Source organism: Moschus berezovskii, chromosome 4 (assembly GCF_049115385.1).
Source record: "Moschus berezovskii isolate FMDL1 chromosome 4, NW_MosBer_1.0, whole genome shotgun sequence".
Taxonomy (NCBI): Eukaryota; Metazoa; Chordata; class Mammalia; order Artiodactyla; family Moschidae; genus Moschus; species Moschus berezovskii.
The window spans coordinates 88688510-88714231 of record NC_142463.1 but is presented as its reverse complement, the minus strand read 5'-3'; the positions used below and the strand labels follow the sequence as shown (position 1 = coordinate 88714231).

The 25722-nt window shown below is 48.5% G+C and overlaps 2 protein-coding genes and 1 pseudogene across 6 annotated transcripts in view; 1 reads left to right on the top strand and 2 right to left on the bottom strand.

Moving 5' to 3' along the window:
* LOC148778079 (uncharacterized) overlaps window positions 1-11593 on the bottom strand; it is a 20014-nt pseudogene extending 8421 nt beyond the window's left edge.
* On the top strand, window positions 11331-16837 carry AMIGO1 (adhesion molecule with Ig like domain 1). Of its 2 annotated transcripts, none has more exons than XM_055401575.2 (2): window positions 11331-11620; window positions 12106-16837. In XM_055401575.2, the coding sequence occupies exon 2, from the start codon at window positions 12171-12173 to the stop codon at window positions 13650-13652; it is 1482 nt and encodes a 493-aa protein (XP_055257550.2). In that variant the 5' UTR covers window positions 11331-11620; window positions 12106-12170; the 3' UTR covers window positions 13653-16837. The 2 variants fall into 2 exon arrangements, with proteins under 2 accessions (XP_055257550.2, XP_055257549.2); XM_055401574.2 differs by having other exon boundaries at window positions 11331-11677.
* LOC129540520 (putative transmembrane reductase CYB561D1) overlaps window positions 16827-25722 on the bottom strand; it is a 23452-nt gene continuing 14556 nt past the window's right edge. The window contains exons 2-4 of one of the 4 annotated variants that reach the window (XR_016037245.1): window positions 25652-25689; window positions 24496-25087; window positions 16827-19217 (exon numbers count right to left, since the gene is read on the bottom strand). Coding sequence is in view for 2 of the 4 variants with exons in the window: in XM_088835550.1 (XP_088691676.1) it covers window positions 24584-25087; window positions 25652-25689 (542 nt within the window). In the remaining 2 variants the exon portion in view is untranslated. Of the gene's footprint in view, window positions 25088-25651; window positions 25690-25722 lie in introns of all 4 variants that reach the window. The other 3 variants (XR_016037246.1, XM_088835550.1, XM_088835551.1) reach the window with 3 other exon arrangements.

The following is a 25722-nucleotide window of genomic DNA, read 5'->3' as shown; positions in this document are numbered from 1 at the left end:
GGAACTTAGGAGTCATCTGTAGGACCTTGGGTCCTACACAGGATTCCACTGTAAGTCTTCTCCCTTCTCTTCTCTGGCCTCGTAAGCCCTTTACCCACAGGCTCTTATAGCACCTGTCACCATGCACTGTGAACATCGATGTCTCAGTTTCCTTTACCGAACAATGATACTTGAGAACAGACAAGGGTTCTTGTGCCTTCACCTTTGTATTTCACTTTTCTATTCCTAACCACTCACAGGAGTTCTTGCTGTATGTGGATCGGGGTATGTGTGGTAGAGTGAATGAACAAACAAACGAAGGGACATCTGAGCAAAACAGTCCTGCAGCCCCTGCTTTGACACTTCCTGTGATGAGGCGCTCATGACCTCAAGATGGAAAAGATCCGTTACGGGGCAGTTGAAAGGTCAGAAGGTGTTTCTGGACATGGAATATAAATCTGCTCTTATGACACTTCTATAGAACATTTCTTCCCTTTAGAGGCCCAGAAGCACAGAGGTCCTCAATCTAGGATTCCACATATAAGTCTTATGAGATCACTGCTCCCAAGAAATTTGTGTCAAATTCTGTGTGTGTCTGCCCGTGTTCTTAGGGGTAGGGGATCCATTGCTCCACAAAGGAGTCCTATTGCCACATTTTATTTATTTATTTTAAATATTTATTTATTTGGCTGCACCTGGTGTTTGTTGCAGCATGTAGGAATCTTTAGTTGTGGCATGTGGGATCTAGTTCCCTGACCAGGGATCCAACCCGGGTCCCCTGCACTGGGAACACGAAGTCTTAAGCCACTGGATCACCAGGGAAATTCCTGTATTTCCAAATTTTAGAGCCACACTTCATTTGTTTACTCCCCCATGAAATGTGTACTAGACAAATCAAGAGTCCTCAAAAATGCTTACTTTTTTATATTTTTTTCCCTCCTACTTTTCCAAAGAAAGCAGACTCCCAGGTTGTTACGTATCTTGAACAAAACTAGCTCTGCTACTCTAACCACGGATGATTAGACAGGGATTAATTCACATACTGAAGTTAACCGTGAATGGGTGAGGCACACAGGAAGCTGAAGGAAGGAGTTTGATAGGAATTGTGAACAAAAGGGTGCACCATGTTGGATGGCAGCAGTTTGACTCATTCAGAGGCTCTTCATGGGGAAATAAATATCTTCGGTGATAGTCACAGAAAGTGGGTGACTTCGGAGTTGCAAGCCTCTTTTTGCCAATTCAAATCACTTTTTCAATTTTCCAAGTCTTGGAAGCACTGGGCTCATAGTGACTACAGCTAATAAGGCAACTCCCCAGTTACAATAAACCTCTGTGGGTCCTACAATAAACCTGTCTTCCTGAAACCTATTAGGTGTGACTCTTCTTTGCAGTTTCAAAGATTCTGACTAATACACAACCCTCCAATTTTCACAAGTGGCTATTATGACTTCCTTCTAAAGTATAAGACTGGTTCCAAATAGGAAAAGAAGTATGTCAAGGCTGTATATTGTCACCCTGCTTATTTAACTTATATGCAGAGTACATCATGAGGAACGCTGGGCTGGAAGAAGCACAAGCTGGAATCAAGATTGCCGGGAGTAATATCAATAACCTCAGATATGCAGATGACACACCCTTATGGCAGAAAGTGAAGAGGAACTAAAAAGCCTCTTGATGAAAATGAAAGAGGACAGTGAAAAAGTTGGCTTGAAGCTCAACATTCAGAAAACAAAGATCATGGCATCTGGTCCCATCTCTTCATGGGAAATAAATGGGGAAACAGTGGAAACAGTGTCAGACTTTATTTTTTTGAGCTCCAAAATCACTGTGGATGCTGATTGAGGCCATGAAATTAAAAGACGCTTACTCCTTGGAAGGAAAGTTATGACCAACCTAGATAGCATATTAAAAAGCAGAGACATTACTTTGCCAACCAAGGTCCATCTAGTCAAGGCTACGGTTTTTCCCGTGGTCATGTATGGATGTGAGAGTTGGACTGTGAAGAAAGCTGATCACTGAAGAATTGATGCTTTTGAACTGTGGTGCTGGAGAAGACTCTTGAGAGTCCCTTGGACTGCAAGGAGAGTCAACCAGTCCATCCTAAAGGAGATCAGTCCTGGGTGTTCATTGGAAGTACTGATGCTGAAGCTGAAACTCCAATACTTTGGCCACCTCATGCGAAGAGTTGACTCACTAGAAAAGACTCTGATGCTGGGAAGGATTGGGGGCAGGAGGAGAAGGGGACGACAGAGAATGAGATGGCTGGATGGCATCACCGACTCGATGGACATGAGTTTGAGTGAACTCTGGGAGTTGGTGATGGACAGGGAGGCCTGGCGTGCTGTGATTCATTGGGTCACAAAGAGTCGGACACAACTGAGTAACTGAACTGACCTGAACTGAAAGTATAAGATCCTCATTGCTAAGCTATCCTTCATATATGAGCTACCAAAATAAGTATTCACACACAGTCTCATTAAATCCTTATAAAATCCTACAGTCATTCTCAAATGACTTGGATAGGGTACAAAGAACCACTTGACTCCACCTTAAATATAGATTCCCAAGCCCCCATCTCCACAACTTCTAAGCAAGTCTGGGGTGGACCTTGAAATTCATTTTTTAAACAAGTTACTTGGAGATTCTGATGTTGGTAGTCTAAATCCCTCACAAGAAGAACACTGCCCTGGAAGTTTTTCCCAACTGCCTTGATGATCAAAATGCCTCTCAGACTCTGCCCATAGAAGTTCTGATTTAGTGGATAAGGGACTCTAGAATTTTAATAGGGTAGGCATCTTAATGTTCAAGACTTCCCATCTGGCACAGTGGTAAAGAATCTGCCTGCCAATGCAGGAGACCCAAGAGACACGGGTTTGATCCCTGGGTCAGGAGGATCCCTTAGAGGAGGAAATGACAACCCACTCCAGTATCCTTGCCTGGGAAATTCCATGGACAGAGGACCCTGGTGGGCCACAGTCCATGGGGTTGCAGAGAATTAGACACGACTGAGCATGCACCAAGCATAATGTCCATTTTATCTGTGAGAGAACTGAGCCCCAGAGTAAATTATCTACAGTCATACAGATAGTTGATGACAGGGGTGAGATTAGAATCCAGCTCTCTTGACACTCAGTCCCACGTTCTTTCTGCTGGGTCACAAAGGCCACACCACCTGTATAGAGGCCTGGACATAATAGGCAATTGATAGTGGTTTGTTAAATAGAATCCACACAGGTTCTAGAGGGAGGAAACTATTTCTATAAAGCATATTTGCATTTTGTTCCACCTAGCCTCACCCCAAGGTACATAATACAGTGGTCTGCGCTAGGGGCTCAACAGATGTTTGTGAGAGAATGTGTTATTGTATGATTACTGGACTCTGTGCTGCTCTATCAGCTACCTCTGGCTGTGCTCGAGATTGTAAATGAGCTGCCCAGAACTGAACTTGATACACAAGTGATGGTCTGACCCAAACTGAGGACAGCAGGATCTCCTTTGCCAGTGTTTTTATAGGAACTCTTGTCTGTCCTGGGGAACAGGACCTTGCCCTTCCTGCCAGTCTGGGGTATGCCCTCATGAAACCAAGAGGAGTTGACAGCTCTATTACTGGCCCTGGGCCTCCTCCCTCCTTCAGCCTCCACTGTGGCTTCCTAATTCTAGATTCTCATTCATCAACACTTAGAAATCTGCTATACCCATAACCTTGACAGCTTTCCCCCAGTAGTTCTTTGCACTACTCCTAGAAAAGAACCCTAAACAAGGATGATGGGCATCAGACCATTCTTATGTCCCCACATTTACAGAATGCATACCACATGTTGCATACTCCATAGGAGAATGCATGCTAAGTTACTTTAGCTGTGTCCAACTCTGTGTGACCCCTATGGACTGTAGCCCTGCCAGGCTCCTCTGTTCATGGGATTCTCCAGGCAAGAATACTGGAGTAGGTTGCCAGGCCCTTCTCCAGGGAATCTTCCCAACCCAAGGATCAAACCCACATCTCTTCCGTCTCCTGCGTTGGCAGGCGTGTTCTTTACCACTAGCATCACCTAGGAAGCCCTCTATTAGGCACGTGAGCTTATTAAATACACAACACCATTAGGTAGATACTTTATGCCCTTTTTACAGGTTAAGTAATTGGTTCAGGTCATCCAGTGAGTGGCAGAGCCAAGATTTGATCCTGAGGAGCTTCGCTCCAAACACTATGGTCTTAACCACAAAGTTATACTCCCTTTCAAGGTTAACTCAGTTCTGCCTTGACCCAGCTTGTGAACTTGACTGCTAAGGCATCTTCCAGCACTGGTAGTCTAAACTTTTCTCATCTCATAAATTAGTACCAGCCCTGGTGACAGTGTGATTAGCCTGAGAACAGGCTAAGAACAGTAGACTGTAAGTAGTCAAAGAGTAGAAAATTCAGACACAAATGAATAGATAGAGACTCAAAAAGTATGATTACAGGGAAACAATTTACAATTCAAAGAGTTAGCCCAATGGCCTTAGATAAGTGAAAAAAAATTCCTTAACTGCAAGTTTATCATTTAGTTTAACTATAATCCTTTACAAAATCATAAAAATACCATTTTCCTACGCTGGAATATTAACTCCACATATAATAAAAACTAATCAAATATTCATACAATATGAACTAGCTTAGAGGTCTCATGTTAGTTAAATTTTAATTTTAAATGTAAAGCCTTTCAAAATCAAAAGAGAGTGTTGCATGTGCAGGAAAAGAAAATATTTTCAGACTTTGACAAAACTTCTTAATGAAAAAAAACACCAAATTCCTTTTGGAGGACCTCCTGGTTATCCCGACTTCCAGGGAGGAGCTCCAGAGTAGTCTTATTTGTCACAATGCTTGGAACAAAAGTCTTTCATTTCTGAGATGTATGATCAACTGCAGGCTGACTGAGGTAGGAGAACCCCACTGCTAAAGGCTAAAATAACATTCTGAACCATGAATTTATTTGTCAGCCATATTTCAAAGACACATCTGATGACCCGTTGCAGAACTATTTTGAGATGTCCATACGTGGATGTCAAAAGTCAAGAAAGTGTTTATGATTTAGTCATCAGGAATGATCACCTCTATGGAAGTAGAATAATTCTGACCAAGAGCAAGCGCTACAGATTAAACAAGATGAGTTTAGAATTATTAGACAATATGGAATATTACTCAGTCATCATAAAGAATGAAATAATGCCATCTGCAGCAACATGGATGGACCCAGAGATTATCATACTGAGTGAAGTAAGCCAGACAGAGATGCTGAAACATCATATGACATCCCTCATATACGGAATCTAAAAAGACATGATACAAATGAACTTGTTTACTTAACAGAAACAGACTCACAGACTTAAAGAATGAACTTATGGTTGCAGGGAATTGGAGGGAGAATGCGGGGGAAGGGATAGTTAGGGAGTTTGGGATGGACATGTACACACTGTTATATTTAAAATGGATAACCTACAGGGTCCTACTGTATAGCACAGGGAACTCTGTTCAATGTTATGTGGCAGCCAGGATGGGAGGGGAGTTTGGGGGAGAATGGATACATGTATATGGATGGCTGAGTCCCTTTGTCTCCTGAAACTATCACAACATTACTAACTGGCTACACTCCAATACAAAATAAAAAGGTTAGTAACAAGGAATTATTTGACAAAACTGAAGATATCAAGACACTGAAATTTGTCTATGGCACCCTTCTACCCACACCAGTGACTCCTCTTCTGCCCCTGGGCAGCATTCACATCCTTGCACTCCCTGCAGACCAAGCAGAATTTCCAGAAAGTGTGCAGGGTGGAGGTGGAAAAGAGTAGAGAGTAGCAAAAAGGGAGTTGGATGTCAGCTGTCCAAAAAGACATTAAACAAAAAGACAGTAAACAATGGGTGAGCATGCTAAAAGGAAGTCAAAAGCATCAGAGAAATGAATGGCAGTTTAGGACTGAAGATGGAAGGAACAGGAATCCTCCAGATTGAGCGCTTTAGGGGACAAACTAGAAATGGAAACATTGGTCAATTGTTAGATATGAAATGGCTCAACTCAAACAGGAAGGGCTTAAATTTCAACCCTTTAAGCAATACTTAACTAAGCACTCACCTTTATTGCTAACCCTCCCAGAAATGACTTAATCCCGGTGCCCCCTCTTTCTGGAGATACTCTAAGAATGACAAAACTCATGTTGACAGCAGTAATACCACTGAGGTTCTCCACAAAATGAATATTTTTAAAATTAAATTTTTAAATTTAATTTTGTAAATATTTTTAAATTGAAAAGATAGCCCAGAGAGTGAGAGCTTAAAAATATTAGTGAATGCTCTAAACAGGCAAAACCCTAGAACGTGAGAACAAGGCAGACAGGTGTGCAAAGTGATCTGTACATTTTTGGGGGGAGGCGGTTGGGTTTTTTACTTTTGTTAATTTATTCATCTTTGATGTTTTGATCTGTACATATGTTGACATCAAGACCAGGGGATCTCCTAACTCTCATGGAGAAAATTAGGTTTTTAAAAAGATAATACTTATAAACAATAAAACACATTCACAACTACTAGCTCATTTGATCTCCCAAATAATCCTATGAAATAAGTTCAGGTGCTGTCATTGTTCCCATGTTATAGATAATGGAAAAATAAACTGAAATACTGAAGGTCACAGAGTCAGTATATAGCTGACTTCTCCAAGACCAAACATTATGCTTCAGCCTTACCTATTGTATGGTCAGGCCATTCAACATGAGTGTGGGGTTCATTTTTCCTTTTTGTATGGCTGTGCTGGGTCTTCATTGCCCTGTGAGTTGCGGGATCTTAGTTCCCTGACCAAGGATTGAACCCACGTTCCCTGTGTTGAGAAGGTGAGTGTTTAACCACTGGGCCATGGGGAAGTTCCCCAAGGTGGCTGCTCTCTTGCTCTCTTTATGTCACCAGTCCCTGCTTCACTGACATGACTCTCCAATCTTAGTTATAGCACTTAAACAGTAACAGCCTATGTGTTTGCCCCTGACCCAGATGCTAGTTTCCTTGGTAACTGATGAGCTAACCTGATGTCAATTCCCCCATAAATGGTAGCCTCCTGAGCAGCCTACCCTGAGTAGTGAAGATAGATGCCATGTCCTGCCTGCCGCCTGCCATATACAGTGGGGGTGTAGCTCCAGGATATTTCGCTTCGGGTGTGTAAGACTCCCCTATCTAATAAACCATTGATGTCTCTGTCTCCCGGCTCTTTCTTCAGTCTCAAGGCTGGGCAATTTCAAGGCTTGCAGCCCAACAGCCCTATACTAGGCATTGAGACTAACATATAATGAATGTGCTAATTTAATGCAAATATTAATTAATGAATTAATTCAACAAACATGTTTTAATGCCTATTAGGAGCCAGACCAAGGGTAAATCCCTGCTCCCAAGGAGCTTACAGTCTAATGGGAAAGCAGATATGTAAATAGAATTGTAAATGAAAAGTTTTATAAGAATATATGTGTGTGTGCTCGCTAAGTGGCTTCAGTCATGTTTGACTCTGTGACCCTATGGACTGTAGCCTGCCAGGCTCCTCTGTCCATGGGATTCTCCAGGCAAGAATACTGGAGTGGGTTGCCATCCTCTCCTCCAGAGGATCTTCCCGACCCAGGGATCAAACCCATGTCTCTTACATCTCCTGTATTGGCATGTGGGTTCTTTACCACTATACCCGGGAAGCCTATAAGGACATATATATAAGAAAAGAACATCTAAGTGTGTTCTTTAGACTGTGTTGTCCTAAAACAAGGGTGGCCAGCTGCCTGCAGTCTTTAGAAAGAAGTCAAAAGGTAGCTTCCTAACAAGGTGTCTTTCACCAGCTCTGACTGAAGTGCCCAGTACTAGTTATCGAAAAAGAAAAAAAAAAAAAAAAAACTTCTAGTACAGAGAAAAGCAATTCATCCAGTTTCATAACCTAGTAGACATATCCAACCATTTTGCTCAAATGCTGAGCTGACTAAACAACCTTTCAAATTGTACTTAGGAACACTGGGTTGACACACTCAGGCAAGAGGAAATAAACACCCACTATAAATAACCTGTTGCTATTTATCCTGCCAAAGTCCTCTTTTTGTTGTGAATTAATAGACAGTTGTTCTGGTCTAGAAATCACCTCTGGCAGACCTATCATGAGTCCATTTTTATACCAGTGCTATCCAGTGGAACTTTCCATGATTATGTTCAAAAGGGTAGCTAGCCAAATGTGGCCATTAAGTGCTTAATAAGGGGCAACTAAGGACATTATTTATAATGTTATTTAATTTTAATTAATTTAAATAGCCATGTGTGACTAGTGGCTACTGTCTTGGACGTCATAGCTCCAGATCCTTGGTACTCAAAATGTGCCCTGTGGATCAGCAGTGTCCGCATCACAAAAAGTTATTAGCTTCTTAGAAATGCAGAATCTCAGGCCCCACCCCCAACCTAAGGATTCAAAATCTGCACATTAACAATCTCCCCAGGTGATCTGTATGCACATTAAAATTTGAAAATGGCAAGGTTACTTCTGAATGACCTAAAAAAAAATTTTTTTTTAAGGGATTGACCACCATATCCGTGGTGACCTCTTCAAATTGCAGACACCCACATCTGAGGCCAGTGTCCAGCATAAAAGACCTTCTTTGTCTCTGTCTCTCATCCATCCATAAACATAGTGAACAGGAAAAGGAGAAAGCCTGGTACACTCCATCGAAGGAAAGTTAATACAGGATATGGGAATAGGGTGGAAAGAGCAAGAGTTTCTCAGGGATACTTCTACAAAATAAAATGATGAAATTTCCTTGATGATTACTAAATATGGATGATGGATATATGGGCATTCATAGAACTATTTTCTTTGGTGTATGTTTGAAATTTTTCAAAATTGAAAAATAGACGTGATTTTTAGAGATGATGAATGTGATATTCAGCCTCCAAGAATGGCCTCCAAAGATCATCTCCTCTTGTATTCATACCTTTGTGTAGTCTCCGGCAAAAATGAATGGGGACTGATCCTTGTGACCAAAGTGGAGGTGACAGGTGTGACCTCAGGAAGCTAAGTCATGGTGACTTCTGCCTTGTTCTCTCTTGGATCTCTTGCTCCGAGGGAAATTAGCTATTCCTCACCATGCTGTGAGGAAACTCAGTCTCATAGAGAAGCCTTTATGGACAGGAGTCAAGCCCTCTGGCCAAGAGCCAGCCCGTCATACAGGTGAGCCATGGAACTGACCCTCTGCAGAAGTTGATTCTCCAGCCCCAGTCAAGCCTTCCATTGACTGTAGCTCCATTTGACTGCAACTACCAAGTCAGACGGAGAAGGCAATGGCAAGCCACTCCAGTCCTCTTGCCTAGAAAATCCCATGGACGGAGGAGCCTGGTAGGCGGCAGTCCATGGGGTCGCTACGAGTCAGACATGACTGAGCAACTTCACTTTCCCTTTTCACTTTCACACATTGGAGAAGGAAATGGCAACCCACTCCAGTGTTCTTGCCTGGAGAATCCCAGGGACGGGGGAGCCTGATGGGCTGCCGTCTATGGGGTCACACAGAGTCGGACACGACTGAAGTGACTTAGCAGTAGCAACCAAGTCAGAACCGCCTTTCAAGCCACTCCTGAATCTCTGACCAACAGAAACTGTGAAAGGCAATAAATGTATATTCTTATATTAAAACAGTGAGTTTTGGGGTAATTTTATGTTGCAATAAAGAACTAATACAATGTGATTTCAAAATTTCCCACCCGCTCAATACCGTCCGTCTCTTATCACTGATGCCTGAAATAAACAGGAAAGACCTTTTCGCACTGTGCATAGGGTTAACACGCTAATACCCTTCGAAGGCTGGGAGCCGAGAAATTGATGCTTTCGAATTGCGGCACTGGAGAAGACTCTTGAGAGTCCCTTGGATTGCAAGGAAATCAAACCAGTCAACCCTAAAGGAAATCAGCCCTGAATATCCATTGGAAGGACTGATGCTGAAACTGAAGCTCCAATACTTTGATGCAAAGAGCCCAGTCATTGGAAAAGACCCTGATACTGGGAAAGATTGAAAGCAAAAGGAGAAGGGAGCGGCAGAGGATTAGATGGTTAGATAGCATCACCAACTCAATGAATGTGAATTTGAGCAACCTCTGGGAAACAGTAGAGGACAGGGGAGGCTCATGTGCTGCAGTCCATGGGGTCACAAAGAGTTGGACACGACTTAGCAACTTAACAACAACAACATAACCCCTTGAAGAGATAATACATTCCCTTAAATTTATAGTAACATATGTGACAGATATAAATTCTTTCCTTTTAAAACTCTTAGCAGGCTCATGTATTGAGACATTAATTTCAGTCTTGCTCTTGCTGTTGTAAGAAACTAGAAAGAATAGAAAGGTAAATTCTCCCTTAGGTTCTAGCATCTGAAGAACAGCTATAGTTCTAATTATAAGATCTAGACTCTGCTTATATGCCCTTCTTCCCATGCCCAAACCTAAAACCCACACTGGTTAACAGCTTCTTGGTGTTTCAGGGATTACCCTAAAGATGACAAGCCTCCCACCCCCTTCATTTTGAGGATTAGGTAACAGAGAAACTATGCTGGAATTGCCCCATGAAGGAAGGGGAAAGAAATTATACTGGTTTAGGAAGAGGGCAAGTGGCCAGGCCTAAGGGAGGAATGAGTTCTCCCAGGCTGGAAAAGATTTTTGAGGTTCCAGAAATGGAAACTTGTCCCTGGTTTGTACGAAATCTGGCTGTGTGTGTGTTTGTGTGTGTGTGTGTGTGTGACAGAGAGAGAGAGATTGCTTCACAGGGTGTGCCCCTACTCCTGCCCGTCCCACTTGTAGGTTGTAGAGCTGCAGCCTTTCGGTGATACCCCATGGATCGTGGTATCAAGTCTGAAGAAAAAGGCCCTTCTCCAAATCTTTCCCCAAAATGTTGGAACTTCACAACCCTAGCGAGAGGGGAGGGAGGACCTCGGAACGTGACTAATGAATTTCCCGCCAACATTGACAGCTGGGAGCAGAGCCAGATTTTTCTAATTTGTAAAATTAGAAGACATGTGACGCGTCTTGGCCTGGAGTCAACTGCAGCGAATTCACTTCAGTTAGACCTACTTTTCCTGAGAGCTGTTTTGGTAAGTAGAAAGGTGGGGAGGTGAAGGGGATGGGAAAAGGTGGAAGAAGTAATAGGGAAACTAAGAGGCCAGGCAGTTTTCTTCTCCAGGTCCGGACCTGTTCTAGACAGAATGAGCAGCGCGCGGCCGCCCGTCCGGCTCCGACACAAACACACGCACGTGCGCCCCGCCCCCGCCGCGCGCACGCGCCCCGAGGCTCGGCGGCGGCGGCGGCGGGCGCGCGCGCGGTGCTCGCGGCCCCCACGCCGCTCCCTGCGTTCCGCTCGCTGCGTCTCCGGCTCCCCGCGCCGCTGCGCGCCTGCCCCGCGGATCCGGAGACGGCGGCCGTGATCTGGGGGCTCCGACGGCGCGGCGCTGGGGCAGCGGAGCCGAGCCCGGCGCGTCCGTGTGAGGCGATGTGACCGGGAACGGGCCCCTGCGTAAGGCGGGCGCCGCGGCAGGCCAGCCGGTGAGGCGCTGCTGGGGGAGGCCGCGACGGAGCTCCCGGACCCGCCATGGGCTGAGACACGTCCTCGCCGAGCAGGTGCAGTGATCAGAGGTCCCCGGCTGGGAGCCCGCCTCCACAGGCCCCTTCAGCCAGGTTAGAATTCGCCCTACCCAGCCTGTGCGGAATCGACCTTCCTTCAGCTCCTCCCCAAAGGCTCTGCTGACCCCGCCTCCAGACCTGGGCCTTGCAACCCCTATGACCCCAACAGCCCCTGACATCCCGGGAGATCCCGGCCCTCCACTCCTGTTACCCCAGCCTGGTGGGCCCTTGTGCTCACCTCCTCCTCGGTCCCAGTATTTTGGGCCCACCGTCTGCACGGTACCTGGGAACAACTCAGCATCGCTTCCTTTCTCTTCTAGCCCTACGGTGGCGGGGGGTGGGGGGGTGGTGCGGGGTGAGTGGGGGGAGGAGAGCGGAAGGAGGGAGGGAGACTGGGTCTTTCCCTCCAGAGACCCTGGTGACCACAAACCTATACTCTCTCTGAAGCCTGTAGTGAAAGTGACCCTTCCTTACCCCACCAGAACATGCCCGGGTGATTTCCTCCCAGATCTTCCTTGTGGCCTTCCTCGCCCTCCGCAGTGACACTATGCAACCCCAAGGAGACCTGCGAGGCCTCTGGCTCCTGCTGCTGTCCCTGTTCCTGCTCCTCTTTGAGGTGGCCAGAGCTGGCCGGCCGGTGGTGAGCTGTCCTGCTGCCTGCCTGTGCGCCAGCAACATCCTCAGCTGCTCCAAGCAGCAGCTGCCCAACGTGCCCCACTCCCTGCCCAGCTACACCGCCCTCCTGGACCTCAGCCACAACAACCTGAGCCGCCTGCGGGCCGAGTGGACCGCCACGCGCCTGACCCACCTGCACTCCCTGCTGCTGAGCCACAACCACCTGAACTTCATCTCCTCTGAGGCCTTTTCCCCGGTTCCCAACCTGCGCTACCTGGACCTCTCCTCCAACCAGCTGCGGACGCTGGATGAGTTCCTGTTCAGCGAACTGCAGGTCCTGGAGGTGCTGCTGCTCTACAATAACCACATTATGGCAGTGGACCGCTGCGCCTTCGACGACATGACCCAGCTGCAGAAACTCTACTTGAGTCAGAACCAGATCTCCCGCTTCCCTCTGGAACTGGTCAAGGAAGGAGCCAAGCTCCCCAAACTAACGCTCCTGGACCTTTCCTCCAACAAGCTGAAGAACTTACCATTGCCTGACCTGCAGAAGCTGCCCGCCTGGATCAAGAATGGGCTGTACCTACACAACAACCCCCTGCACTGCGACTGCGAGCTCTACCAGCTCTTTTCCCACTGGCAGTACCGGCAGCTGAGCTCCGTGATGGACTTTCAGGAGGACTTGTACTGCATGAGCTCCAAGAAACTGCACAATGTCTTCAACCTGAGTTTCCTCAATTGCAGCGAGTACAAGGAGCGTGCCTGGGAGGCCCACCTGGGTGACTCCTTAACCATCAAGTGTGACACCAAGCAGCAGGGGATGACCAAGGTGTGGGTGACACCCAGCAATGAACGGGTGCTGGATGAGGTGGCCAACAGCACGGTGACCGTGTCCAAGGATGGCAGTCTTCATTTCCAGCGGGTGCAGATCGAGCATGGGGGTGTGTATACGTGCTATGCCATGGGGGAGGCTTTCAATGAGACCCTGTCTGTGGAGCTGAAAGTGTACAATTTCACCTTTCACGGACACCACGACACCCTCAACACGGCCTATACCACCCTTGTGGGCTGTATCCTCAGTGTAGTCCTGGTTCTCATATACCTGTACCTCACCCCCTGCCGCTGCTGGTGCCGGGGTGTCGAGAAACCTTCCAGCCATCAGGCAGACAGCCTCAGTTCTTCCATGCTTAGTACCACACCCAACCACGACCCTATGGCTGGCGGGGACAAGGATGATGGTTTTGACCGGCGGGTGGCCTTCCTGGAACCTGCTGGACCTGCACAGGGTCAAAACGGCAAGCTCAAGCCGGGCAACACCCTGCCAGTGCCTGAGGCAACAGGCAAGGGCCAGCGGAGGATGTCGGACCCGGAATCGGTCAGCTCGGTCTTCTCTGATACGCCCATTGTGGTGTGAGCAGAATGGGTTGGTGGGGAGATTCTGCCCCAGGAGAGGTAATGCGCCCTTGAAGGATGTGAGGGGGTGGAAGAGAGGGCTAGCTGCCCAAGGGAGTGGGTTCCCCTCGAACTCAAGGGAATTGGCCACAGGTACAACAGCAGGCAAGACCCCAAGCAGGGTGTGGCTGCCATGATTTTCAAACGTGGATACACTAATCCTCAGGCAAAATACGACACCCCTTCCCAGAGCCCTGACAGCTCTCAAGGTGGTGGAAGAAGAGGGTGTCTGCTGGTGGGAATGAGGAAAGGGGTGAAAGAGCAGATCCCCGAAACTTTCTTGAGGTCATCCCTAGCTCCTTCAGAGAAAATCATTTGGGAAAAAGTCACTTTTTTCCTTTCTCTGCCCACCCACACCTGTGATGTTGTGTGTACTGGGGGGAGCTTCCACAGGAGTCACGTTGGGGAAGAGCTAGATTGTCTTCCTTGGCCAGGAAGTCACGCGTCACAGCTGGGGAAATGGGAAAACTTCGGCAAAAGAAGTCAGGAAAAGTCTGGGACCTCAATAACGTTCCCCAAAGCTGTTGTAAGGCTTCCCAGGAACACCTTCCTCTTTCCAGAGGAGCCCTGGGTGCATGGGTCTTTTGCAGGAGCTTGGCCTGTTGCCTGTCAGATATGGCAGCAATATGAGATGCGGTATCTTTGTCTTGTCCTGGGACCAGTGGCGCAGAGGGGTACAGCATGAACCAAGGGGTCCCTGTGACAGTATAGATGCCAGCACAAAACCTATAGATGGAGGATAAATTCCAGATTGGAACCAGTTGGTGAAACTCTTGGTTAGCATTTGATTCCCAGCACCTGTGTCAGGTCAAGGTGTGGGGTGCTAGAAGCAGAGTGTCTGTGGATGCCTGCCACAGATGTGGGGTGAGGGCCTCTTTGCACGAGGAGGTGGAGGGTAAACCAGCCACTGTTATGTAGCATCCAGCGGGATCTACCTGATTTTCTGTGTATGCCATCTCTTCATTCGTTCTGCTGATAGGCTCAGGTAGAATTCTGAGTGTTCCCTAATATGCTGCTCTGCAAAAGAAGGAATCCAAGAAGTCTGGCCCCAGCTGGGTTAGCTTGGGCTCAGGGATGGAGGGGACCAGGCAGACATCTCCTTTGTGCTAACAAAGCCGCCTTGCTCCTCTCTTAAGAGAGCTCACCCCTGCTGCAGAGCTGGAGCATGGGATTCATCATCTGCGGAGCTGGAATCAAGTGGTCCCTGCCACAGAGGAATTGCGGTTTGGAGGGTGGCTTAGAGTTCTGCCCTCTCCGCAAGGTTCCAGGCAGTCTTATAACAGAGACGGTCAGTGGCACTAAACTTTCAGAAGGAGACCCTCTCAGCCAGAGGTATGCACAGTTGTCAGGCCAGAGGAACTTAAGAACAGGCCCAACATTCCATTCCATCAAAGTGGCAGAATATTTTGGACATAGAGGTGGCCACTTCCTTTGACTCTACTGCAGGCCCTGGGGGTTGGTGACTCTGAGCTTTGGCACGGGGACATGAAGGGGAAAGGTGAAAATGTTCTCTGATGTTGGTCTTTTCAGTCTGTCCCCTCTCTCCCACCAAGTCCCCTGTCCTTGGAAGTTCTCCAGCTCTTCTAGTTTTCTGATCTGCTGTTTAGGTTCCAAGAAGTGTCATTTCCCTGTGGGTGAAGGCTACTTGCTAGGAGATCCCAACTCCCACTGCCTGTTAAGATCCGAGGTGGGGACTGGAACTCAACATCTTCCCCTTGTCTGTTCCTGGGATGTCAAGACCACTGTCCATCCTTTATTAGTAACCTAGTTTTGTCGAGAGAGGTGCAGCGTTTCCCTCAAGTACTTGCATGCTCATAGGGATGCATGCTTATAGGTCTGCATGCACCCAGCACCTTGACTTCCATCAGGACAGTTCTTCAGTCCCCACTAATGTCCACTTCCAGAGTGGTTTCTACTTACTTGCACAACTTCACGCACACGATTTTCTTGCCCTTTAGGAGAGACTGTGACCATGCCAGGCTCTGCAGATACAAACTTTTGTACTTTTGATTTCTGAACTGCCTAAATCTTCACCCACATCTCTGTGGCACTCCATAAAGCCCAGAGTTAGGAGAGCTGCAGGTTGAAGACCTTGAGAGAAGGGTTGATGAGGAGCAAGCTGGCTCTTCAAACTCCTCAGAAACCTTCCTTAGAGTAATGGTATGGCAGAAATAAATGTAAAACTAGGTCGGTGACAGATCCAGAAGAACACTGGCAGGGGACCAAGCAGCTGTAAGTTGCTCTTCCTGTGTTAACTGCCCTAGTAAGCCAGAGGCAGGAGGGAAAAGTTGTGTGGTCATATTCCAGAGACTTCTAAAGATTCTGACACTGAAGCTATAGGAACCAGGACCCCTCCTCAGACTTATCAGAGAAAATCTCACCTCCAGGCAGCAGCTTCCCCTCTAGGCATCATCTAGGGCTCTGAAAATCTTTCAAGTGGATGCCAGATGAAGTAGGTCCTCTGGACATCCTAACTGAGTTTCCAAAGACTAGGAAGGCCGTTTTCTTCCCAAGTCCTACCCAGTTTAGGGCATGAGGCTCTTAGTCTCCCCACTGTATCCTCTAGGTTAGCCAGGACCTACCAGTTTGGGAGCCTGCTAGGTGTGCCTGGCTTCCCCACCAAGAGACTGAACTGATTGGCCTCTTCCCATGGTTTCAGTGACTAGAACCCAAAGGTAGCTTTCTACTTGAGGGATTGGGTACTCAGCAGATGTAAGTTCACTGGAACCCTGTGTAAGAAACTGCCAGGTCTGGTTATAAGAAAAGGTCAAGCGATCACCCCCACCCCCATCAGTCAACCAGACATGTCTCCCAGGAAGCAGTTGTCCCTGGAGACAGAGTATGTCAGGGCTGTACAATCTGTCTGTGCGATTGTTTGTGATCTTTCTTTCTCTGTATTTATGAGGCTCCTAGGAAGGAGCCAGGAGTGGGGAAACCCCAGCTGGGGAGAGCGAAGGCGACTGATTCCAGTTTTCCGTGTGTCCTTACCTCTGTACTTCCTTGTAGCCCTGCTGGCGAAGTGAGCAGGCCTCCCCATGTCCAGGATCCTAGTCCTTCCACTTGTGTACTCCCAGGCTGGCAAACCTTGGAGCCTCTGGGCTCTGAAAACTAGACAATGATCATTAAAACCTGGCTTGAGTCTCTGTTCTGGCGGAGTCTGTGACTGGTTTATCTTTTCAGCCTGTGGGGAGGGTTCACAGTACCTCAGAAGGGTACAGCCTGTCTAGGGGGAGAATAGTTAAATGCTGTTATGAGGGCATGGATAGAGTCCACATCAAGGCATGAAGATAGACCAGGGGTCAGCCAGCCTTTTCTGTGAGGAACCAGACATGAAACATGTTAGACTTTGCAGCCCATAGAGTCTCTGTGACAGCTCCTCAGTGGTACCGTTGTGGCAGGAAGGTATAGAAAGTGCACAGACAGACAGTGACTCTGTTCCAGTCAACTTTATTTATGGACACTGAAATGTGATTTTCATATCATTGTAACATATATTTGAGGGTTTTTTCCCAACCATATATAAATGCAAAAACTCTTACTGGCTCACAGACCACAAACAGGCAGCAAGTTGATTTTGGCCAGTGGACAAATTTCCCAACCCAATGTTCTCAAAAGAAATGTCATTGACACTTTAGCAGGAGTGAGTCTAGAAATTCCATGACTTGGGGCTAGAGCCTGTAGATAATGAAGGCTATCTGGATCCCTGGGGAGAAGGGTTGTCTCCCTGAAGAGCCCTCTTGAAAGTCTGGATCAAGCCTACAAACTGTACTGTGGAAAATGTTTGAATTGGGTTAAAATAAATGATGGTGGGCAGCTTGGGTCCACAGTATTTTTTGATTGTTACCAATATATGTTGTGAGTGGTAACCATCTGAGTTTGGCTTAAAGTATATTAGTCTCATGGGCAGGTGATATTATTGACAATGTCATGTGTCCTAGCATTGCACTGAACAGAGAAATGCAGTCCCCGCTTTCTTGGTACAGAAGACAGCCTATCAGAAATTGGCCCAAATTCTACTGAACTGTGAATAGGCAGTTTCTTTGGCTACTCTCTTGGTACTTCAGGAAGGGGATTGTCATGGTAGATTCCCAAAAGGGAGGGGAAATTGTATAACAAAAAAAGAAATGAAAAGAATCAAAGTAGGGGGAATTCCCTGGCGATCCAGTGGTTAAGACTTGGCATTTTCCCTGCCCAGGGCCTGCCTGGGTTCAATCCCTGGGTGGGGAACTAAGATCCCGCAAGCCGCGCAGTGCAGCTGAAAAAAATAAAGAATCAGAATTTGAATAATTACCTCATTTATTACACTGCTAAAATCTGGACTGAAGGGCGGTCCTCTTCTGTCTGGAAAGTTGTCTTTTTCTTTTCATTAGGGGACAACTAAAGAGTGAGGGATGGAAACACCTCACAGCCAGTCACATCAGACATATCAACCTTGGCAGTCAATGAAATGACAGATGTTGATGCCAGGGCGTCCCCGGAGTCTACACATACTTGGTATTTTTTAATCTTTTCAAAGCAGTTTTTGCTATGGCTGAGTTTAGCCAAGAGGATGAGCTGGTAAAGAGAACAGGTCTGGGGAGGAAGACTACTGAAAATCCTCCCCTCTGTTTTGGCCTGTGTCAAGCCCTGTCTGCGCCTAGGAAGTCTTGATACTCCTTTCTCCGTCATCCCAAGGCTACATCTCTCCAACCCTCCCCATCCCCCTGCCAGTCCCCCAAGAAGTTCCATAAATTCTGGCCAAGATGGTCCACCATGTCTTGCGGCTCTTCCCCTAGCTCCTCTTAGGTGGCACTGCAGGAGAATAGAAAAGGTTAATACGACGGTTATCTTTTAGAACAGAAAATGAGAGTTCAGTGGATTGGCCAGCCTGGTCTCTCTCCCATCTGATCTCTCAACTTCTTCCCTTTCTGCAGTTGTAACTCTTGGACCCCTTATCTTGTCTCTGAAGCAACCACTGGAGAAGCTTCACTTGCCCCACCCACACTGCAGAAAAGACTCAGGCCCATTCAGTGGTACTGTCAGCTTGTTTGGTCTGGCTACAGGGAGCCTACGCTGAATGCTTCCTCTCCCCAGGGTTGAGACAGGAAAGCTAAAGCAGCTGCCACATCAGGCCCCATCATCAGGCATATAGCCTGTTGTGTGGAAAACATCAAGTGGTGAAGATACTTAGACCTGCCCTGAGGCCTTCCAGTTGACATCAGCCTGGTTACAGTCCCAGAATCACAGCCGGTGTGGAGAGAACCAACCTTTAGGATACAGGACCCTGCAAGGACTTCTAGGTGCCCCAGCACTAGCGTACATAAAGAAAGAGTCATTGACCCCAGAGTTGGAGGCTTGTATGCATATGTGTCTGCAAACACACAGATTAGGGACCGCTGCAGCTGGGTAGAACTTCATGCTGCTTTTCCTTCACCTCCCACTGCTCCTTCCGTTGGCCGTAGTTTGCTTTAGGTGTGGACCTCAGCAGAAAGGTCTGGCCCAGTCCTGGGAATCCTTAGAAAACACTGGGAGATAACAGGGGATCTGCCTGAAAGACAAGGGTGCCGGGGGGCCTCATGAATACTCAGTGAGACAGAGTTGAATCCTCTGGTACCAGAAGATAGAATCACCTGAAGTAGCTACTTAAAATGCTTTCAAAAGAGGTTTTACAAAATCTAGGAAATTCTGATAGAACCAGGTAGATTTTAAAACTGGGACTTATTCCCTGCACACTGGCGAGTTAGTCAAGGCTTCTGGGTGAGTGGGTGGGTAGGGAGAAGGTTGTCTTACTGGAGGGAATCTGCCTGCTTTAAGCTGAGCTGGAGACCATCTACATTAAACCACCCTCCGGAGCAGTTCTGGGGCACTGTCCTCTTGCCTTTCAGCTGTGTCTTCCCTGTGTCTGCACTGGTGACAGCTGTTGAGGCCATGACCACAATGCCTGATCAGTGTTTCATTCCTGGATCCCAGGATAGCCGGGGGGAAACACCCAAGATTAAAAAATTCTGAAACCTCTGTGCTACTATGGTGCCTGCCTCTCTGTGTCCACTCTAGGAAGACTGCTGGCTGTTCTCAGACCAATGGAATGGAAAATAGCCTCAAGTTAAACATAACTGCTTTCACTGTGCATGTGTTAATTCTAATAATGGCCTTTGAGGAGGAAAGGACAGTGGTCCTACTCCAAGAACCTGAAACAAGGAAGGAGAAACAAAGCTGTGAACAAGCCAGGGGCTGTTCAGCAGAAAGGTCTAGCCCAGTCCTGGGAATCTCCCCTGTGGCTACAGGGGCAACCAGAGAGGTGGTGTGACTGTGTGGGTCCACTGCTGCTTCTCCCTTCCTGGCCTGTCTGCTCTACCTTTCCCTCGGAAGAGCAGGATGAGCCAGGAGAAACTTAGATAGACTTGCAACCAGGAGCTCCAGGCTGGACCTGGGGCATAATTGGACTGACTCCAGATCTGCAATCAGCCCCATGATTTGAACACATCAGCTTAGGACAGCAACTTAGGACAAGCTTCAGTAGAGTCATAGCCTCCATAGCACTCCTGACCTTTCTAGGAGAAAATGTCTGTGTTCTCTGATGGTGGCCAGCAACACAACCTCTCTGAGACTTGGATCCCCTAAGCATCATTATCCATAACTGTTTATTGCCTCCCTAAAACTGAGTCCCTTGTACTGCAAGGAGATCTAACCAGTCCATTCTAAAGGAGATCAATCCTGGGTGTTCATTGGAAGGATTGATGCTAAAGCTGAAACTGCAATACTTTGGCCACCTCATGTGACCAGTTGACTCACTGGAAAAGACTCTGATGCTGGGAAAGGTTGGGGGCGGGAGGAGAAGGGAACGACAGAGAATGAGATGGCTGGATGGCATCACTGACTCTGTGGACATGATTTTGAGTGAACTCCGGGAGTTGGTGATGGACAGGGAGGCCTGGCGTGCTGTGATTCATGGGGTCGCGCAGAGTCGGACACTTGAGCGACTGAACTGAACTGAACTGAAAAGAAGCATAAAACCCAGAGCCAGGCTGAGTAAGAGATAAGGACAGGAACATAATAAGCCACCTGTTTACATGTGTTTACTACTTTGAACATCCCAATGCCTGTAAACATGCATCCTGTCATCTAGCGCTCACAACATTCCTGTGAGACAGGTCATGCAGTAAGTGATTTGCCTGTGGCCACACCAGTGTCAGGGGCTGGGTAAACCCAGACTGCAAGTTTCCTAACTCCCGGATCAATGTGCTTTTCACTTCATGATACATAGACTCTTTATGCCAACCAAACGCAGGGGCAGCGGGAGCACTAAACCAGGAGCCTCCATGCTCCCTAAGCCTGCAGAGTCATCAGAAATGCTGGGGGAGTCAGGGGTGTACCCTGGAGGCCAAGACAGGTCAACAGAAGGCTAGGCAGGAGTACTAGAGATTCAAGGTCAACAACCACCAATGCCACTACCACTGTCAGCGAAGCATACACTGTGTCCTTTTGTCAGGTGAAAAGACCTGATTGGTTTACTCAGAGGACGCTCAGGGATGCTTCCAGGAGGAAGGAAGGCTCCAAGCATGGCTGCGAGGTAAGACTTCTAACCCCTCCTCCCTCTGCAGCCCAGGAAGAGGGGGAAGGTGAGGGCTGGCTGACTCAGTCTGCAAGTGCTTGGAGATCTGGAGCTGAAAGGCCCCAGCCCTGTTCAGCTAATGATTATTATTAACTCTGACCAGACCTTGGCATAGAAGCCAGCTGGCTCTGGGAGAATGCCTGGATCTCGGACAGTGAGGTTTTAAAAACAAGACCCATGGCAGCCGTGCCTGGTGTGGTGCGGGTTGGGGGGAGGACAGGCTGGTGTCAGAGAGTGGGGAGGGGTAGTCTGCCCTGTGAGAGGGTGGGGCCAGGAGGTGGCATGGGCTGGCAAGAGATACCTTTAATACAGCTGAAAAGCCCAGAAGGTGAGGCTGGGAGACTTCCCCACACAGAGCTCCTGCCATTCAACACCACCCCCAGTAAGGGGTGGGGGGTGGGGCAGTGGAGTATGGAGGGGAAAGGGTGGCCAAGGAAAGATGGGGGCTTGGGTGTGGTATCTGAATCTAGAATGGTAATCCTATTACCATCTGGATTTGGATACAAAAGCCATCTATATTTCTAATGTCCTCAAGGTTGAGTTTGAATGTAATCATATTTGGAATCAGGACTCAGTGAGCCTGATATGCAAATTTGTGCAAATGACACAGAAATTTTAAAAAGTCTCAAGCACCCTGGCTTTTATTTTTAAAGGCAAAAGAGGCTGGCTACTAGCAGCTTTGCTTAGTCAGACAAGGGCAAAAGGGCAGCCGTCTGTTTCTCCTTCAAGCCTCTGCCTCATTTCTGAGGAGCCCAGATAATACCCCAGATGGGGAGACACTGGATGGTGGGGGGGGACAGAGGGTGCAGGGGGAGGAAACACAAGCAGAAGGCATATGCAGCCACCAGCCACCGAGATCCCAGTTGGAGGAAGAGTGCCCTGGCACTGAGGTCTAATGGCTGTCCAGCTGCTGCCCTGGGATGGGAGGGCAGGTGGTGATGGAAGGAGCAAGGAGGAGAGGGGAGGGAAGTCCCTCCACAATCTGGCCAGCTGAGAAGAAGGGCTCCTCCTCGTGACCTCCACTCAATACTGCAATCACACTGGCTAAGCAAGCGGAGACCACCTGTACCCCCTCTCCGCCCTGTGCCCCTGCCCACTCCCAGCTGGGGCCTACCGGTCAGAGAAGTGACAGCTGGGACCCCTTCCTCCTGCAGAATATAAATGACTTCCCCCTTCCTCCCAGGGCTGGGAATAGACATCAGCTGGCACTGCCCACGCAAACTGCCGGCTGTCAGCCCGCCTGCCCGCCCACCATCCCCCGCACCACCTGGGAGGAGGCAACACCTCAGGCAGGCTCAGGCTCTCTGGTGTTGCCTGCTTGGCTCCCTGAGCAAGCTCCCCAGGCCTTCCTACCCTGCTGGCGACAGAGCGAGACCCCCAGCACTGACTGTACGGGCCAGCAGAGAGGGACTCCCCCAGAATGACCCGAGGTGACAATCTCCTCCATGCAGCCCCAGTAGCCCTCTCTCCCAAGGTCAGACCACAGTGGAGAGCTGGAAAGCAGAAAAAGGGCAATGAACGAGGCTGGAATAATCAGCAGGGGCCCCCTTGAGATGCTCAGGGTCTGGGGTGCTCCTAGGAGATGCCATCTGACCCAGCACAGTCTGCTCTGAGGACCCTTCTAACCCTGCCATTCTCATGCCTGTCCTGTCGAATCATACCAAACTCCCTGCTGCTGGGTCACCCAGGGAGGAGGTCTGGAATCTTCTAAAGACCTGGGATATAAAAACTATTGCTCTCTAGGAACACTTGCCCCTGCTCCTGGGGCCTCAAATTCTAGGCCCTACTCCGTAGGTCTCCCAGAGTCCCCACTGAGCTCTCTCTACCTACCTCAACACTGCTTTCCAGGCTCGGCCATTCTCAGTTTTCACCATGATCTATGGAGGTCCCAATCCAATGGACAGAGGAGCCTGGCAGCATACAGTCCATGGGGTTGCAAGAATCAGACACGACTTAGCAACTAAACCACCACCAACCACTACAATGGAGGTCCCAACTCCCTGAATGAGCCAGACCACAGTTAACCAATGTAACATCCAGCTCTCACCAACGAGGGATGAGGGCAGTCTGCAGAACTACTTTCAGTCTGGAACGAGAAGGGGTCTCTGCAGGGAAGAGAGCCCAGTACTCAGTTGCCAGTTAGCACCAAACTCAGCCCCTTCCTGGGCCAAAGAGCTGGCAAGAGACGACACTGAAGGGAAGCCTAGCTGATGAGGGGAGAAGGAGAACCAGGGACTGTTTTCTCTAGATCAGAAGTGCCCTGCCCCATTTCCTTGGCTTTTACTTTGTTCTAAAAGCTTTGGAATAGCTCCAGGAAGCTATGTGCTAAGGCAAGGACCCAAGCCCTAAGAAGGGCAAAACACGAGATGCTCAGGACTGCTCTGCCACTGAGAATGGACATCTTGCAGCCCCAAGCCCAGATCTCAAGATTAGCTGAAGGAAGTTCTTAGTTGGGCTAAGATACCCAGCCAGCAGCCAAGGCCTGGTTAAGCCAATGCCTTTCTGCTCCTCCAAAAGTTTAAGGTGCCTTTAGTGCCCTTACTGTCTTGGTGTTCTGGAGACCTTCACCTGGGCCCCCTCTCTCTACAGCCCCTGATGTTTTGTCCCCTGGTGCAGGGGCCAAATCAGCACAGGTTCTTGGAAAGCTAGGAGACCATATTGGTTCCTCTAGAGGGGTAAGGAGACAATGAATGTAAGAATTACACCCTGAGTCTGATGAGTGGTTCAGCCATGGTTCAGAGCTGGGAAGATGCTGTGTGACATCAACTTGACAGATGCTGAGTGCTAGGAGAGATTGTTTAGAAACAATCACCCATTACACAGTGGAGGAAACTGAGTCCCTGAGACCTGAGACATTGGACTCACATAAGGTTGCACAACAGAGCCTATAGAACCTATAAGGACCATACCCATAAATGTACTGGCTCTCTCCACTACACCGCTTTCTCAAAGTGACCCAAAGAGCTGTTGCCACTCATAAGTTACAGGAATCCAATTTTTCATTAGGCATGCAAGCAAGAAATGACTGCCAGCACCATCAGCACCACCCAACACTTTTCTCCCATCAAGAGTGGAGGCTTCAGGATCAAGCTCCCCATCACCTGTCACTTGTGCCCCATCCATTTCCCCATTTTGGCCCACTGAGTCATCTATCAGCAATGGCAGCTTGGGTTTCTGCAGCCTCCACCCCAGCTAAGACATACAAAAACCCTACCCCTTCTGAAGTGGATCCCTGAAGGTCACTAAAGGAGCCAGTGAAGTCCAAGTCAAGTGTCCCATTTCGATTCAGAGTTTGGAGGAACTCACATTTCCATTTTCTTCCTTGGCAGGTAGGAGCTGGAGATCTGGTGTATTATTACCAGGGCTGGATAGAGGGGCAGCAACAGGCACAGGTACCAGGCTGCACCTTTGATCTGAGCCTGGAACCACACAGAGTGCATGCCCAGAAACACTGTTACTGTAGCCATCAGGTAGACCACCAGTCCACATGTCAGATGGTAGAGCTTGAGACGAGCCACCCTTGAGACCCTGGCTGCCCGGGGACACAGGAGGCAAAGTCCACACAGTGCCTGACCGATAGTGGCCAGCAACGTCAGAGCCCCTACCCAGCTGTGCCAGGATGCCAGGTGGGGCAGCTCACTGCGGGTCCTGCTGGAGATGATGAAGCCCAGGCCCAGGGCTGCAGAGAGGATGGCTAGGGTCTGCCCTGCCCAGTGGAGTCGAATCCGGGCCTTTCGGGAGCAGAAGAAGAACAGGGAGTGCTCAGGCGAGAAGAGCAGGATGGCCTCAGCCATGCAGAGGCAGAACTGTGAACACAGGAGAGGGCCAGTGAGCCTCAGGCCCAGCTCAGAGGCCTGGAAAAAGGGAGGTGCCCTCATACATCCAAATAAGGAAGACAAATAAGAACTCCCACCAGGACCACCTACCTGCCTCACAGGTGGCATTTGTGGGCAGAATTGGGAATCCACACTTGAGCAGAAGTGTCATCATTCAGGCTGACATCCATGCCCCCCCTCCAGCCCGCCCCACATCCTCAACAGCAAGGACTCTCATTTCTTGACCAATGGGAACAGCAAAAGTTAAACTTTCTCCTGAACTGGTGGGGTGGGGAGCAACTGGATAACGCCCCTTCCACTTCCTCTTTTCAGGCCCAGAGTGGAGAAAATAATGGTATCTTCCATGCCCTCCCACCCCGTTATACCATCTGATTACCTATAGCCCAGTCCTCCATGTTTCCTGATCTCAGTGGTTGCAAGGAAAGACGGGGCCCTGGGTATTTCCCCCCACCTCTCTGAGCCAAAGAAAGGTTAAGCTTTCTAAAGGCTAGATGCTTCCTTAGGGGCATATCCAAACCAATCACCCAAACTCACCGCCAAGGCCATGAATACAGGGTGCCAGGAGAAAAGACCTAAGAATCAAAGAGAACAGACTGATGGCGGGG

Coding starts and splice junctions, on each gene's coding strand:
- AMIGO1 (XM_055401575.2), top strand. CDS start 12,171: ATGCAACCCCAAGGAGACCTGCGAGGCCTCTGGCTCCTGCTGCTGTCC.